General features: G+C 38.8%; 3 protein-coding genes and 1 long non-coding RNA gene across 4 annotated transcripts; 2 read left to right on the top strand and 2 right to left on the bottom strand.

The window, feature by feature from the left end:
• Positions 1 to 473: 473 nt before the first annotated feature.
• LOC116922075 lies at positions 474 to 8,550 on the bottom strand. The gene is made up of 14 exons (XM_032928505.2): positions 8,071 to 8,550; positions 7,847 to 7,985; positions 7,693 to 7,787; positions 7,476 to 7,640; positions 7,222 to 7,394; positions 5,053 to 5,133; positions 4,643 to 4,964; positions 4,434 to 4,573; positions 4,263 to 4,372; positions 4,062 to 4,197; positions 3,750 to 3,984; positions 2,175 to 2,546; positions 2,079 to 2,099; positions 474 to 2,012 (listed from the first exon to the last, which is right to left on the bottom strand). The coding sequence occupies exons 1-14, from the start codon at positions 8,135 to 8,137 to the stop codon at positions 667 to 669; spliced, it is 3,402 nt and encodes a 1,133-aa protein (XP_032784396.2). The 5' UTR covers positions 8,138 to 8,550; the 3' UTR covers positions 474 to 666.
• Positions 5,359 to 6,807, top strand: LOC116922069 (glutathione S-transferase theta-1). The gene is made up of 6 exons (XM_032928492.2): positions 5,359 to 5,628; positions 5,686 to 5,773; positions 5,830 to 5,980; positions 6,062 to 6,248; positions 6,307 to 6,348; positions 6,575 to 6,807. Exons 1-6 carry the CDS (start codon positions 5,517 to 5,519, stop codon positions 6,688 to 6,690), a joined length of 696 nt encoding a protein of 231 aa, XP_032784383.2. The 5' UTR covers positions 5,359 to 5,516; the 3' UTR covers positions 6,691 to 6,807.
• Positions 8,551 to 10,489: 1,939 nt separating the features above from the next.
• On the top strand, positions 10,490 to 12,090 carry LOC123466500. Its single transcript, XM_045173260.1, has 6 exons — positions 10,490 to 10,557; positions 10,622 to 10,842; positions 10,901 to 11,157; positions 11,215 to 11,365; positions 11,426 to 11,678; positions 11,756 to 12,090. Exons 3-6 carry the CDS (start codon positions 11,000 to 11,002, stop codon positions 12,088 to 12,090), a joined length of 897 nt encoding a protein of 298 aa, XP_045029195.1. The 5' UTR covers positions 10,490 to 10,557; positions 10,622 to 10,842; positions 10,901 to 10,999.
• A 385-nt stretch (positions 12,091 to 12,475) lies between these two features.
• On the bottom strand, positions 12,476 to 16,644 carry LOC123471619. Its single transcript, XR_006646417.1, has 2 exons — positions 16,568 to 16,644; positions 12,476 to 16,437 (listed from the first exon to the last, which is right to left on the bottom strand). It is a non-coding gene; the product is annotated as an uncharacterized LOC123471619 (long non-coding RNA).
• Between the last annotated feature and the right edge of the window lie 4 nt (positions 16,645 to 16,648).

Below are 16,648 nucleotides of genomic sequence, written 5' to 3'. Positions count from 1 at the left end.
ACCGGCCCATGGTATATTAAGGGAGGATAGGGATTTCGTATTTTTAGAAGAACGGTGTTCCATGGAAATCCTCGGGAAAATGGGGGATCCTAGACTAATTGAATGGAAATTCTCCAGCAGAATTAAGAAATGAAGTTAACGAATTCGTGGAATGTTGTACAAATTCGCGTTAGTGATATTTCGCGTTGATTTTTAATTTAGATTCAAATTATCATGTGGTATTTAAACTATTTTAATATTTTACACTCAGGTTTCTTTTTTCGCCATGTTTACCTTTTGTTATTCGTTATTTTCATAAATGGACATTCATCAACCGATTTTTTGTAAATAACAGCTGCTGAATTGACATGAGGATTTTCTGATATTGTGAATTCAGACAGTTCTATTATTATTTCTGGATTGTGGTTTTGTAATATTCAGAATTATCAGTAACTGAGTTTTATTTGATTGTGAAACAAGAGTAAAATACGATAAATGCGAATAACTGAGTTTTATTTGACTGTGAAACAAGAGTAAAATACGATTAATGCGAACTTGTAAGGTGTTTATGATTTGTAGCCAAATCACAACATCATCAAAGAAAACCATATAAAAACAGACTATGTGGTAACCTGGTGCAAATCCACGCGAGAAAAGGGAATTTTTGTAAGTGTTTTCTCAGACTGCTTATCCACTTGGCATCTTCAATCCTAATGCTAGACAATATTTATTGCATACATGCTTTTTAAAGAACTTGTTTATGCCAATCGAGCTTAGATTGGTTTTCCCAAAGCGAATGTGCTTTGAACAATGAATAGCGGGGTCCGTCAGTAACAGAATTTCTTTCCCTTTCGCGTCTACATAGGAAACTCCCTGCAAATCACAAACGAGCAAATATCCATCAGTGATATCGTGGCTGAAATGGGAAAACGCTAAAGCAATTTCGAGCTTTTTGCGGCCATTTTCGTCCAAAGATTCTGCATCATGAACGAAGTCTACGTTGTTTGTATACTTGACCATGTTAGGATTTCCCCGGAATCTTTGCTCGTAAGCTAAATAACGCGGAGCGACATCTTCTTTTTTGAAAACACGAACAAGTTTGGTCATTAAAAATTTCGTTTTGATGTTGGGGTTTTGCTGGGTTCTGAACAGTCTACTATTAAATTCGATCGCCAGTTTAGCTGCAACTGTCTGTGCTTCAAGATCAGTCATGTAACGCCAGCGATCAAGATCTGCTACTTTCGGTAGCGAAATAATTTCTTTAAATACAGCGTCATCAACAATTTCGGATGCCGATGAATTAGAGTCCTTTGACGACGAATAATAAATTTTGCCGAAGTAAGCCAAACGAACCGACCCTTTGGCAAAAGGATTCGGAGCAATCTGCAGTCGGCACTTCTTAATTTTATCCTGTAGTTTGGCAAAAGAAGTTATTTCTTCAACCGATGTCGGTAATTCTAAAGTTAAAATAGTGCCATCTAAACGCAAAAGTTGTGCCCAGTTTGGTTCTTTTTTCTCTATGCTGAATGGTAGTGATTCCTTGTCAACCGTAGTAGGAAAATCAGAACGTTGAGTGACAGAGACTGACCTCATTACGCTTTCCGTTACTGAACGCAAAATGTTACAGACTTCTGCGCTGTCCAGGGTTTCTATTTTTCCACCGTAGTATCTTTCAAAGGTCGCTATCATCCTGTCGCAATCTCCATTTATACGGCCGAAATAGTACATCAATTTCTTGCGATGCATGTATCGAAAAAGCTCCTCAAGTGGTGGATCGTGGGGATGGCCGTTTTCGTAATCATCTCTATGACGACCGTCATGAAAAATAGTTTTCCCGTGAGGTGGAGCGTCACCAAGATGGAAAATTATTCTGGTACCACTATTTAGTGGCCAATTAAGAGATATTGCCCGACTGAGTCCTCCAAGAACATCTTCCGGAAAATCTCCACCTCCTTTTGCGCAGATTGTGGCAACAAATGACTTAAATTCAGAAATAGACTTGGTGAAAGGAAGTATTTCAAAATGGTTTATCCCTATAAATAAATAAACGACAATAAATCATACGTGCCAGTTCCCGAAATATCTCTTCAGCAACCTACCGTCACACCAATCTTTGTAGCCTAAAAGTAAATCGAAAATAAAAGGAATGGTTTCAATATATTCGCAAAGGCAACGTATGCATGCTTAATACTTACCCACAAATGCTAATCCTTCTATTCCGCAACCGCTTGCCTCCAAACGCGCAACTATCTCGACGATTTGTTCTTTCACTCCATTAATGTAGGAACACATGCTTCCAGTTGTATCCAATAGAAAACAAATGCCAATATGACGAGCCTGACTTATTAGGCGTGCGATTCGCTCCATATTCATGTTTGCTTTGCTACAAACCGAGTTCACGATTTTTTCGTCTATTCGCCCAGCTCTTGCAACGGGATCTAAAGACATTCTTGAGTAAGCACTGACCAGTTCTTCATCTCCGTCTGCAATTGCAGAAAGTATGGATGATTCAAGGCCACTCTTCATCTTTTCCTGTTTATACTTTCTCTCCATTCTAGTTTCCATCGCTAGTAAGAGATCAGAGTCAGTCCGTTTTTCTGAATCAACACGGATTTTTGGCAAATAGTTTTCAGGTTTGGAAGCCTCTTCGCGCTTTTTAGGCGTGGTCTTGCAACTGGGACTCGTTTTATTTAAATGAACCGCCAAATCTGGCTTTGTTTTGAATAACGCTCTGCAAACAGAGCACTCGAAAGGCCTGGGTTTCACCATCATCCTGTCAGAAAGCTTAAGCTTGTATGTAGGGTTATGGAGAAAAAAAAAGGTGAACTTAAGAATTTACAGTAGATAAGCCTACCTTCCCAAGCAGATCAGATAGACCAGATAAAGAGTACAAATAACAGCAGATTGGAAAAGAATTTAAACTCCAGAAAATAACAAAAACCACTACTATTGACAACTAATTCGAATGAATCATTCAAATGAATTTGGCACTAATGCGAAGTCTTATTTTGACGCCGTTTTGTTAAGCAGACACTGTAAAAGTTTGTACAATCGAACTAAGAACTATGCAGTACGCTTGCCAGCGTCTCTTTGCTAGAGAAAATTCGAAACGTTGACTGCAAGGCCAAAACGGTCAAATGTCGTTGTGCAAACGATCACACTGAAAACAAGATGCAAGTGATCCCCGGGGATGCAGAGACCGAGTCTTAGTCTTACAAAAAACAATAGAGGCGTGGAACCAACACACAGATTAAAAGACATTACGTACAGTTCTGAAACCTGATAACGTTGATGCTCAAATCTGCAAATATAAATAGAAAGTGGATAGAGTGCCCAAATACACTTTAGTCGATACTGTTATGGAACTTACGAATAGATAGCTTAAATTGACAGTACCACTTATTTCATTGAGCAACAGTCGCCTAAACTTGATAGTTCTTACCGGTTCTGACTATTACGTGCAAAAAGGAGGCTTGCATTCGTCGAAGCTTTGATTACTCATTTTACTAATTGATCAGTTTTCACCTTTGATTCCTAGGACGGCCAGCATGAATATTAGTGACCTAACGGACAGATTTCGTATAGACTTCAGTCGGTTCAGTAACGTAGCAATGGACAATCAGAATCTCAATTCAAAGAAACCTTGTCTTCGGAGAATTCAGAGTCAGATTAAGAGAGGTTTTTTTACGACCGGACATGGTACGACCGTAACTTTATTTCCGGATCCCAAACAAACTTTCAACACATTTATTAGGCAGTTTTAGAACTACCTTTCAATACCGTTTGTTGAGAAGGTTGCGGTTGCTGCAGCGCTTCAGACAAAAACAACTTCCCTAGGGCTTGGCTACAAAATAGCGATACTTGTTGACAATGGGCTGCAATTTGGGCAGAGAGAACCATAGGTTCCAAACGCGGGGGCACTGGAATCGGTTTGAAAACCTTTGTTATATCCTCGTCAGGCAGCGGCGCTTCCCCACGGGCCTGTCTAGCAGTATTTTCCAAATTCTATCCATTTAAGAAATGAACGAAAAAAAAAAATATATAAATGGAAGTGTAACATGGAACTGCACAATGTAACTTACCCTTTTTTGAACATATTTCTGTTTTTCCTGCTGTTGCTTTACGACCTGGCGTTGATAGATATTGAACTTGTTCGTGTCCTGTAAAAGCTCGTCAACATTATCTGTTAAGCTCCTCAGGTGCTTTTCAAGTACAGACCTTTTGATCATTACAAGTAAAATTAAAAAAGGAATTTGAGGTTTTAAAAAAGTTTTTTCACATACGCAGTTCCTAAATCAAGATATTGGGAGCCCTCGTATGAAGGAACCATTTCACTGAGTTCACACAGAAGGGCGTTGACCAAGTGAGAATTATGGATCACCAGTCGAATTTCCTAAAATTCCCAAGTAATTTAAAATTAAAATAGCCCAGAGAGTGTAGTCAAATTTGCAAACCTGATATAGGCTTTCAAAACTCAAGTGATGGGTTTTGATGGCATCAGCACCAAAATCATTGTCCTTGTAGAGGGCAACTGCCTGGGGAGTTAAGCGGTAGGCCTTTAAGTGCAAAAACCCTCTTTTGGTTTTCAGTGGGTCTGAAACACAAACGTAAAATGAGTTATACAGAATGCAATGACACAATTTAAAAATTTGACAAATGGTACCATAGATCAGCACAACAGACTCTTCAATCGAAGTCTGATAAGTAAACTGAGACTCAAGGAACTGAGTAGAGAGAAAAGCCCCCTGTTGAGTGCTTTGATACCAGCCAACATGAAGGTGATCCACATTGACTTTTCTCAGATGACGCATCATTTCCATTTGGTAATCTTCTTCATCAAAGTTTTCATCAAGATTTTTTGGAAATGGGAAGCAATTTGTTACTTCAAGACGAGTATCAGCAACCAGTCCGAGTAAAACACCTTGAGCAACATCCACAGCGCTGCTTCCCTCTTCATGGCAATGCTTGATAATCTTCGCCACGACCTTGGAAATTCAATAATGCAATCATTACAATAATTTTCCTTCTGAATTGATTACGTTAATTATTACTAATTTGGAATAAATAACTTACCAAGCCATCCACTTGAACTAAATCAATAGTATTGTCTACATCGGGAGCATTAGCCCTTCTGTTACGATTCGCCATTTTTTTCTGATTTCGGCCTGGCCGGTTTTTTCAGAAAGTTGCGAGCTTACCAAATCTTGGGCAGTGCCAATTGTCAAATGAATTAATAATTTTATGTTTTTCTTATTTCTTTGTATAACTCATAGTTTAATTTCAACTAAGATTTTTGCAACGAAAAATATTAATGATTGCAGAAAATAAAAAAACTTCTAAATTCCAATTTTTAACATTTTCGACGGCAGCGTGGATGCCATTGGAACTTTTGGCAGTCGACGAATTTTTTTTTTCTGTTCATGTAATATTTTCGTGTATTGGGGTTGATTAATGTTTGCGTTGCTTATCGACCAAGGCAAACAATACCTTGGCATTCACTGTGAACTGCAATTACTAAGGAGACCAACAGGAGAATAATGTCTTTAAGAGTATATTACGATTTAATGTCACAACCGTCTAGGGCGGTTTATCTATTTCTGAAAGTGGCAAACATACCATTCGAAAGCTGCACGGTTAAACTTCGTGATGGTAGTGCAATCTGAATGTTTTGCGCGATTTACAACATATATCTTTGTTCTTAAATAGGTGAACACTTTGAAGAGGCTTTTACAAAAATCAATCCCTTCCAAAAAGTCCCTGTTATTGATGATGCTGGATTCAAATTAACTGAGAGGTACCCCAAATACATGACTGTTTTAGCGTTTCTCTAACCAGCAAAATTTTTTACAGTGTAGCAATTCTTCGTTACTTAGTCAGAAGCAGAAATGTTGCCGACCACTGGTATAGTTCCGATTTGCAGCTTCAAGCAAAAGTAGATGAATACCTTGAGTGGCAACATCTCAACACTAGACTGTTCTGTGCCATGTATTTTAGACACAAGGTAAATGATTCTAGCTAGATGTTGCAATGAATTCTGATTAATTCATCTTGCAGACACTTTATATTTATTCAGTTTTAAAAGTTTTTAGAGCCTATGATGTTTAATAGACCAGTCGAAGAAAAGAAAGTTGCCCGTTTTCAGAAAGAAATGGAAAAGTGCTTGGAAGTTATAGAAAATATTTGGTTGGACCATGGGAAAAAAGACTTTATCACTGGGCCTAACATTTCAGTAGCTGATCTTTTGGCCTGTTGTGAATTGGAGCAACCTGGTAACCTAAATCAACTGCAGTCAGATACAGAAACATTCACTCACCCAATTTTATGCAGGAATGGCTGGATATGATGTGTTCCAAAAACATCCTATTATCGGTTTGATAACATTTATTTATTATATATTTTTTTTCATGTTGTGCATCAAATTTGGTAATCCACATCTGTTGAAAGTCTTTTTTTTATTGAACTACTGTAGCTCTAAGCAAGTTGTTCCTTGCCAGTTCAGAGATACAGCATTGCAGCTGTTTTTATTTACTACATAAATTTTAAGATAGCAAAGTAAAATGATAATAATATGAAATAAAAATGTTTTCATTTGTAGGTGCATACAGGGAACGTGTGCGAAAGGCAACGGAGCCTCATTACGAAGAAGCTCATAAAATCGTTCGGATTGTAACACACAAGTTTTTGGGAGTTCCACGCGACAGTAAACTGTAAACAATTCTAGAGCTAGTTGGGTTTGTGCACTGTATTTTCTAATAATGTATAAGAAATTCCTAGATTTTCTATGGTTAAAAAAGGTTTCCAATATACTGATAAATACGTATAAAGTCACAGATATTTTAATCTGATAACTTATTTTTACGGGGAATGAATCTTTCTGCAATAGCACCGAAAATATTCCCCGGCTTTGATTGGTGAGTATTGATCATCTCTTTCATATTTTGTGTTACCAATTTTGCTAAAGACTCGGGAGTATGGGATTCATCGTATGGAATGGCGCTCCCTATGAACGTAGTCAGCTTTACAGGAAATCCTCCATATATAGGAACGAGAGGCAAATGTGTTTTTTGATACAGCCAATGCCAGAATGATTGGCAAACATTAAATGACCGGAATGCTTCTCGAATATTTCGCGTGAAGATGGGAATGATGGGCTACAAATAAACAAAATCATACTTTAGACGAATTTCTTTGCTTCAATACTGAAGGGATAAACATCTTTACCACTTTAGCTTCAATGGCTACCTTCGCGAAACCTAAACGTTGCCTCCAAAGAAGCTCATAGTTATGGTCACCCAACTGAGCTTCATAAACTCCTCCTGGAGCTATGGCCAAGAGATTCCCTTTCCTCAAAAGCGCTGCACAGCTCTGAACGGTACCAGGTATTACGCCAAACGCCTCTAAAAGACTACTCCATCCTTAAAGCAAAGTGGTTAACAACACAAAAAACAGCATAAATGTTGAAGTACCAGCCAACAAAAAATACTCTTTTTATTTACCTGGAATTTTGAAAAGAAATCTATCTCCAACAGGATTGATAAGTCTACCTTCATACAATAATATGTGACTGCATATATAATAAAAGTCTATTGGGACTGCTCCATGATAATATACTAGAAGAGCACCACCAGGAGGAATATTTTCAATTCCAATAATTTCATAACCTAGAAGGAACTGGGCTTTAATACTGGTTCACAAATGTTACAAATTAATTACCATGCCAAATCCAGCCTAATGCATCCCATATTGCTGAAACAACCTTTCTTCCTGCATCCCATATGTCTTTATCATATGCATCTAGTAGCCTATATCTGAAGGGAGTGTGTAAGCAAAATAAAACAGTATTGAGAATTAAAAATTCATAACTTACCTATGTAATTTGTAGATGTACAAAAGAGAAGAAGTGATGTAGAGCATTATAATGATAATTCCCGGTAGAAGAGAGACAGCGATTAAGGGTGTGAAAAGCCATGACAACCAATTGGAGTAATAAATATCTATAGATGACCCTGATGCAAACAACAATACAGGTTGTATATAATTATGTACACTCTTTTCTAATTTTATGCTTTGATATAAAAAAGTCCTATTTACCAAACAGCTTAGTTAGATTCAGATATTGAGTTAGATCAGCTAGGTGGTCTAGGGCATTGTATGACATGATTTCAATGTTACTATGGTTTTGATTAATCAACTGGCAAGCAAAAGAGAGCTACAACAGAGCATCAATATCTTTTGCTGAAGTGATAAAGGATCAAGCAAAGAGTTAACCTAGATCGGACCAAACAACTTTTGTGACATATACATGGTCGGTCAAAGATCAATGTTTATTGAATCATATAGTGCGTTTGCGCACAGATACCACACGAAAGCCAGCTAGGATAATTCAATTACGAGGATTGACACTTTTCAATTCGTTAGTTTCACATAAATTTTGGTATACACATTCCACGCTTAACATCTATTTGCAAAGTTTTCTAGTTCTATTTGCATACAAAAAAAGCTTCTCGGCACATGATCGGTTTCGCTTTCACGGACTCTGGCTCTAGCAGACGCTAATCACGTTCACTTCAGACTTCAGAGTTTCAAGCATGGTATAGGAGTTATATGGTACGTTACGTACCCCATTACGTTACGTACCGTACGTAAGTGGGACAAAAATTGGAATCGTCTTTTTTGGCAACTCTGGCCGGGTGTGTAACTAGAGGGCCTACTTTAACGTAGGCTCTTATGGGACTACCCCTTTTGAACTGTTACATTAAGGTGTTTGAATTTTTTTTTCATTTAAAAAATTTTTTATCGTGCGTAGAATTAATTTTAATGCAAAGTTCATTTTTTGGATTTTAATTTAAAAATGCTTGTATAATTTAAAAAAAATAAAAATGGTCCAATAATTTCTGAAAGTCTTTAACTTTCCACTTCTGCTAGACAGTTCCACATTATATATTAAAAGCGGAATTTGTTCTTTGGAGCAGTTACGTTTGCGTCTCGTTGGACGTAGATTGTTTACATTTTGGCTTTCGCCATTGTTTGCAGCCCTAATTTCAAAGTAAAACGATAATTAAATTGTCGAAGTTTGATTTTAAAACAATTTATTTGAGATGAGCAGTACAATCACCATGGCAATCACTTCCAAAGAACAAATTCCGCGGAATTTGCTATTTTTCAATCTCGCACATAAAATCGAATATTCGCTCAAGCTGGTCGGCATGTTCATCTTTTCCGATCTTTCTCAGAATGTACATCCAAGAATTCATGAACACTCTCCATTTTGCCAACACCTGTTGTCGTTTGCCATGAGTTACGGCATTTCGCGCTAAAAGCGAAAGCGCTAGTTGGCGCCGAGTGAACGAGTTGTTGCCTCTTCCTTGGTTGGCGAGGAATTCCCTGTCTTTGCAACATTTGTCTTTTAAGGCTTTGATATGTCCTTGGACATCTACGTCCAAAACACTACCGAATCTATTTAAGTAAGGTGACAACTGAATTTGACGACAAAAAGACACCAAAGCTGGCGCAAATTGGCTGTTCATTGCGACTATCATTTCGTTGATTAACATTGTCGCAGCGTCCCTACCTTGTCTCGATGTAGCATAATTAGTAGGAATATTATTCCCATGACTACTGTTTGCTATTCGGTTAATACGAATTGAATCTTGGTGAATTTTATCCAGGTAGCTCTCTTGTCCGATTTTTCTTGTTATGTACCGCCATGATCGAAGGTATTCGTTCCATTTGGTTAACACTTGGCTGTGTCTGCCATGGACAGCTGCATTTCGCCCTTCAATGGCTAGGTCAATTTGGGCTAATGTGAAGAAGTTTCCCGACGAACCAGAATTTTTCAAGAAATGTGAATCCTCTTCACATTGCCTCTTCAGTTCTAAAAGAAAGGCATAGACGTCGAGATCCGGTAAGAGACCATGTGGATTTGCCAGAAATCGTAGCGCAGGCGCGAAATGGCTATTCATGCAGACAAGCATCTCAGTGGTAATAGCAGTTGCTCTTCTTCCTTCTTCCTCGGAAAAGGGGGGGGGCATAATTGAAGAATTCATCTTTATGAAAGAAAGTTTCGAATGAGGAACTAAAGCTAAAAAAAAAATAAAGCGCCTGCATAAGTAATAAGAGTAGTAAGAGTAATCTAAGCATCGTGAAAACGGTTGAAATATGGGCGAATAAGAGGGAAAAAGCATAAAGGTTTTCGTTTATTTTCAAATTAACACAAATAAAAAAATTAAACAAACATTGTTCATCAATCTTATGTCAAATTCAAGTAAATGTAGTTATTAATATATCATCCGAAAGTTGGTCAGTAATAGTAAGCATCTGCACGTTGCAATTGCGCAATGCGCTTGATGGCATCCTAATATTGCTTGATAATTCTTCCAAATCGTCTTGCCATAATTGAAATGTCCGTCCATAGCAACCTAGATCAAATACAAACCTGGTGGTGGTAATGGGCATTAGCCCAACTTCTGCAACACCCGCGCCACCGCACGGCATCGTCTGCACAAGAAACCTCTATTTAAAAAAAAAAAAAAAAAATATTGCAATTATAATGTCTTCTTTGCAATCTGGAAATTTTTGGTAGGCTATATGGTATTAACTGAATGTTCAAAGTTATTATTTTGCATTTCTCCATCACTCACAGGAAAAACACCAACTATGTAGCAAAGAATTTGATTGGAAAATGATTTAAAATTTGTTAGAAAAGGATGGAATAGGAAACCTATCCTTGCTATCAGAAGCAATGAAAGTGATGTTGCCTTTTCAATCCAGTATCATGATGAAGTATATCTGGTCAATACAGTCTTTCTTTTAAAGAAAGAAATGTTTGAAAAAGCACAAGAAGAAGCATCTCCAAGTTTACTGGTACTAAGTCAATTGATCATTTTGTCATTTCGTAGCTAATCTTTTGTTTTTGAGGCAGGTAAACAAATATCAAACCCCACAGGTTTTGAAGTTACTAAGGCTGCCTCTTCAGATTTATTTATGGGCTACAAGACCATGTTAGATTATCAATTTGTTGATGATTGAACCTGATGACAAAGAAGCACTTGCTGTAATGAGAGAGTCCTTTGATCAGCTTCTTTCTAATGACACCTGTGTGCCTCTGTTTGTGGAAACTTATGTCTGCGTTCTGATGCGGTTGAAACTACAAGAAGAAGCTGAAATGTTTCTTCGGAAGTATGATTTGTATATTCTTCACAATAAATTTTTATACTTAATCTTTTTTTTATTTAGATATGTGGAGAAAGAGTCCCAGGGAACCGTAGCAATCACACCTGCACTTCATGCTTTAAATATAATGAAATTGCACATGCCAAAAGCTAGTCTAGGGATAATCATCTCTATTCTTGAACTGGTTGCTGAAAGAAACTCGGGAGATGCGAAGGTCTTCGGTTTAATTATTTCACAAAGAAAGTGTATCGATTTTATTTTATTTTTTTATTAGGTTTTGGAGCTCTGCCAACATTATTTGCACGTTCATAATTCGGGCATTAATTGTCAGTCTGACACTGAATCGGATTTTGATTTCGGATCGGATTATGGTGCCATTTCCTTGGCCCACAAACGTGAAGGTCTCAGCAAGTGTCTTGAGCTGATTGTTTACTTTTTGGACGTGCACATCTTTAACGTACCTTCGACCGTTATCCGAGAAGGATGGAGCATTATGGCTGACATCGTGAGATGGATTTGTATGCAAGGTTCGTTACGTTCCCGTATAATTTTCCTCGCGTGCGCGCTTGTTAAAGATTGTTTACGCGCTAACTAATCTTTTCAGGGACGGACGATTGCCTGCGTTCTGTGGTAGATCTTTGGCATAATGATAGGAAAAGGTGGTGGCTATGCTTCCGTCTTCCACGTTCCGGGCCTCCTTTGAATTTACCACATGGTGACGCAGAATTTCTCTCCAACAAAGTATTTGTCTGCTACGTTTTGGAATCCCATCATCATCCGTTTGTCGCCACCCTAAGGGAACATCCAGAGTGCAAATTACTGAAATCCCTCATTAAACAGCTAAGCCATCACAAAGTCATGTTTGATTCCAGAATTGAACCAATTCTCAGAGCGAAAGCTCTGAGCAAAAAGCGAAGGAGTTTACAAATTTCATCTTGACCTCAGCACCTCTCAAAGAAAGGGGGAGTACAAAACGTTAGCCAGAGTTATGAAAGATACTGCCGGTATTTTGGAGCTTCCAATTGACGATCTGTTGGCTAAACGATATGAGAAGAGAATGAGGATGACTGTCCAATCGAGATTTCTCGGGATGACTCGCTCGTCAAGAAGTGCGGCACTGTCAGCTGGTGGTTCGGTCTGTTCTTTGGATTCCCGAGATTCTTTTTTGGATTTGTCGGAAAATGAAACGGATGACTCGGATGCGGCCAGCAACAGGTCTTCGCCCATCGAAACTGAAGACGACGATACTTTCAATTTTCCTGAGTTAAATCCGAATCTTTTGGCAAAAATTGAAGCCGCGAAACAACGTTGGAGAGTATTTTTCGATTCCCGTCGGTGGAACCCGTTATCCGAAGACGAAATTTCAGATCGTGCCTGTGAAGATTTCCCTTCAGATGACGATTACGCTCCGTCTTCCTGTTGCGACGATTCGGATTTCAGTAGCATTGAAAACCAAGCAGATGAGAGTGAAACAGATGGCCGATCGGAAACATATTTTGACTCTTCCCTTTATCTTGCATCAGAAGACTGTAAGTTATTCAATAAGTATCACATAAAAATAAATTTGACAATGGCATCCAAAATATATGTATTTTTTTTCTTGTTTTTAGATTCCGATGCGCCGAGTCCTCCAGCTTCCTCGTTTTCGAGTGTGTCTACCCCTTTGTTGCAGTTTTCAGGTGCGCCAAGCCAACCGAAGGAAGTTATTCGGAACGAAGATCGTTATCCTCTCATGGAACTCGTCAGTAAGTATTGAATTTAATTGTGTATGACATATATTTTTGTGTTTAACATGATTCTGTCACAGGTTTCAGCGTTCGTAGCAATAGCTCAACAGATGACATTGCCGAGAATATCAATCGAGTTATAAAAAAGCTCGATGTTGACATGTATTGCGCTAATACTGCCATGAAGCCCAGCAGTATGGAACAAGAAGAAGAGGAGTATGTGGTCGAAGAAGAAATCGAAATCCCTCAAGAAACATTAGTCAAAAGAACTAGCCAGAATTACAGCGCAACATCTGGTATTCAGCTAAGCAGCTACGCGTGTGTATTGGAAGAAAACACCGACCGTCCAGAGCTGTCTTTCGGTTCTAATCTAAACAGAAGTAATTACTTCTAGTTTTTTTTTTTCGTTGATGCGTAATGTAATGCCGCATGTGTTTGGCAGGCTTTTCTCGGGATTTCGGGGCTTCAAGTCCTGACATGTTCGCTTCGTGCAGTGAAGGCGAAGGTAATCCCTTATTTATTTAGATTCTCAATCGATTTTTTTCTAACAGTTTTAATTTATTTCGCATTTTGGTACTTTTAAGAAGAAAAAATCGACTCAGCTGTTCATCAACGAAAACCACCCAATCCGCATTTTTCAGCTCCACTGCCAATAGCTGGTTCTACGCCTAAACTAGTACACAAGGCAAAGAGCACTAACGATTCCAATTCTTCGCAATTGGGAAGACTACAGCCAAAAAAAAATTTTTGACTAAAACCAGAGAAAAGTCTTTGTCGGATAGCTCTTCGTCGAAAAATGGTAAAAGGGATACCACGCAAAGTAGTAACCGCAAATCTTCCATTTTAGGCGGATGGAAGGTTTTGGAGGAAAGTGCGCAAGAAGAATCGCGGACATTACAAGATGTTTTTTGCCTTCAACTTCTAGTTCGAAGCGTTTGCCTACGCCAGGACCCGTCACACATAGCAAAGCGTCACGTACCCATTCTGACATTACAAATCCAGAAGTTGAAGCAATGCCAGAAACTGTTAATACTGTTCGCAAAAAGGAAACGACAAATTGGTAATGCCAAAAAAGTGGATTCAGTTTCTGCTCTCCAGGAAATATCTGTGAGTGAGACGAACCGTGTTGCTGATGTTGAAACTACGGAAGTGCTCTTACCTTCTGCACAGGAACCTTCTAAGCCAAAGCCGAAAAAATCTCGTATCGAATCGACAGCGAGGAAATGTCACACTCGAGTAAGAGATCCCAATTTTATATCGGAATCTGACAACGAATCACGCGTTTCAGCTTCAAAAGCCCTACCGCGTAAGAAAGCACCAGTCAAAAGCAAGGTTGCTGATACTGTTTCTCTCGAAGAAAATACAACGGCAAAGTGTTCCTCTGAAAATTTTCCTGCAAAGAAAACACAATCTACCGGCAAAAAATCAAAAACAAAGAAATCGACAAAAACCATTTCTAACGGAAAAAAAGAGCTACCCACTTCAAACGAATTGAATTCCTCAGATTCTGTATCTGCTGATGCACTTATCGAAAAAATCCTTGCTGAATCTAGAAGTTTCACTTCTATGGCAACGCCTGGTACAGAAAAGCCAAAGGCGAAAGTAACTCGACGCAAATTGTCTACGGATTCACGCCCGTCAAAAAAAGCAAAAATTTCCGAAGAGCCAATAGATGTCGCACTTTCCGTCGAAGAAATTATGTTGAAATATTCTGGCGATGACAGCACGGAGGGTAAATCGAAAGATATAACCTCTACGAAACGTTCAAAATTCAAAGCTGGGTCAAAGCCTCTTGGCGAGTCATCCGCGATGGACAAGAAATCATCGCCAAAGAAGAACATCAAGGTAAACAAATCGAAGGAAAACAGAAGCAAAACAAAATCGTCGGAAAACGGCGACATTGATGTAAGTCGATTACAATGTGTGTTCTTGGCTATTTTGATTCATGATGAATTCTTAGGTACCTAATCCGGAAGCTACCATGAAGACCTCAGCAACAGCGAAAAAGAAGAGTGCAAAGAAAATGACTTCGGTTGCTCAGGAGTCATTTTCGGAAGAATTCGATCCACTGAGTTTCGTAGAAGAACTCCTGCATGAGAGCCATGGTGCTTCCCGGAATTCCATGCCACCTACCTCACCGCCTAAAGGGAAACCTGTAAAGGGACAGAAAGCATCAGTTCAAGAACCTAAATCTGTAGCTAAACGGCCATCTAAACAACGGAAAGCTCTTTCATAGTTGCTAAAATACGTTCGTTAAATATTTTTATTTAGAAGTAACTTAAGAAAAAACTAAAAAACTCCATTAAACAAAATGATAATTTCCCGAAAACAATTTTCTGCTGAAAAACGGAATATTTGCTCAAATCTGTGGTAATCCGAGTGGAATCACATTGCTATGAATATATATACATTTCGTTATACCTCTGGCGAGACTCGAACTCGCAATCCCCGGCTTAGGAGGCCGGTGCCTTATTCATTAGGCCACAAGGGCTATTTAACTCTAATTTCAGCTTTAACTCAAATTTCAGCTTTAACTCAATGTAACGAGGGTGACTAGGAAGCTTGATAAAGTCGTGGTAAATAGGCTACTTTTATCTACTGAGACGCTCGTTGCAGCCTATAAAGAGCTACAAATATATCAAACTTTTACGTTTAGAATCAGCACAAGAAAAATACTGTCAATCCTATAAAGGACAAAAAACAAAACAAAAATTTAAAAAAATGATTTTTTTTTGTAAGTTTACGAGAATGAAAAATTATTAGCTTTTCCGTATTCACCCAAGGAAAGGTGTCATCTTCCGACAACCTGTTACGCTAGATCTATGCTTCTGCGGACCAAGCACATGATGAAATTGGAAGTACTTCACCATTGATGAACCGTCCCTTCGGCCTCTGGACATCCGCAATATCACTCGAAAGCACGCAACAGCCACGATCATGTATCACACCGCGAATTGGCCATCTCCTCCGCGACCTGCATGCCCGGGAGCCTCTGCTATTCTTGCAACCCCTCGACTTCGTGTGGACGTGGCATACACAACCTGATGTCCTGACAACGTTCTCCTCTAGAACACGGTTTAAGCTTTGTCTTTCAGCTTTGCGGGAACAGTGACGCTCATCATCGAATGCCCACGTCTTCCAAACTACAAGAGCACACTGTTCCACAACCTAAACTTGAATGCGAAGCCTTATATACCGCTAATTTAGCGCAGAAAATAAGTAGTTGACGCTTAGCTCTCGTCCCAAGACTTTCATTGAAAAAACAAAAAATTCACCAGGTGGAGGGTAATTCTAAAAAATGAACTATATTGGAAATCACCTAAGCAACATAGTAGTGAAGATTTTAACTTAATAAATGTAAACCGTATTGATAAAATTTATATTTGCTAATACTGAATAAAGCTCTGGCACTACAGCAGTACATGCGCTGTCATGCTCCAAATTCCAGCTGATCATCACATACTTACGGACTGCCGCAAGACCAACTTGGCTGAATGCCGTATTCTGTAACTGAAACCTAAGGCCTGGTAGCTGGTATTGCGCTTATAGGTGGCCTATCCTTCAAAAGAAAGAGAAGTGTGTCATCAAGCGACGCACACGGAGATATCCAAAAGTGATAAGCAGCTCTGGTAAACAAAGCAGGCTCCAAAAGCTTAAACACCAGGTGTCAGTCCAAAGCATAGACTTACCACGTTTTGCATTGTTTCAAGAAGCGATGCTAGGCCCGGTGTATTAAAGAAGGCCGGTCACGGTGAATCTTGCCCAGAAAA

This window comes from Daphnia magna, linkage group LG4 (assembly GCF_020631705.1).
Source record: "Daphnia magna isolate NIES linkage group LG4, ASM2063170v1.1, whole genome shotgun sequence".
Taxonomy (NCBI): Eukaryota; Metazoa; Arthropoda; class Branchiopoda; order Diplostraca; family Daphniidae; genus Daphnia; species Daphnia magna.
Note: the sequence above shows the minus strand (reverse complement) of the source record. Positions and strands in the feature narration are given on the sequence as shown.

Bases quoted from the DNA above. Each gene is read 5' to 3' on its own strand.
- LOC116922069 (XM_032928492.2), top strand. From the start codon at position 5,517: ATGTCTTTAAGAGTATATTACGATTTAATGTCACAACCGTCTAGGGCG. The intron at 5,629-5,685 runs GTAGTGCAATCT...GTTCTTAAATAG, and splicing joins CACGGTTAAACTTCGTGATG to GTGAACACTTTGAAGAGGCT. The intron at 6,349-6,574 runs GTTTGATAACAT...TTTCATTTGTAG, and splicing joins CCAAAAACATCCTATTATCG to GTGCATACAGGGAACGTGTG.
- LOC116922075 (XM_032928505.2), bottom strand. From the start codon at position 8,137: ATGTCATACAATGCCCTAGACCACCTAGCTGATCTAACTCAATATCTG. The intron at 4,373-4,433 runs GTTTGCAAATTT...TGGGAATTTTAG, and splicing joins GTTTTGAAAGCCTATATCAG to GAAATTCGACTGGTGATCCA. The intron at 3,985-4,061 runs GTAAGTTACATT...TTAAATGGATAG, and splicing joins AGAAATATGTTCAAAAAAGG to AATTTGGAAAATACTGCTAG.
- LOC123466500 (XM_045173260.1), top strand. From the start codon at position 11,000: ATGATTGAACCTGATGACAAAGAAGCACTTGCTGTAATGAGAGAGTCC. The intron at 11,366-11,425 runs GTCTTCGGTTTA...TTTTTTTATTAG, and splicing joins GAAACTCGGGAGATGCGAAG to GTTTTGGAGCTCTGCCAACA. The intron at 11,679-11,755 runs GTTCGTTACGTT...TAATCTTTTCAG, and splicing joins GAGATGGATTTGTATGCAAG to GGACGGACGATTGCCTGCGT.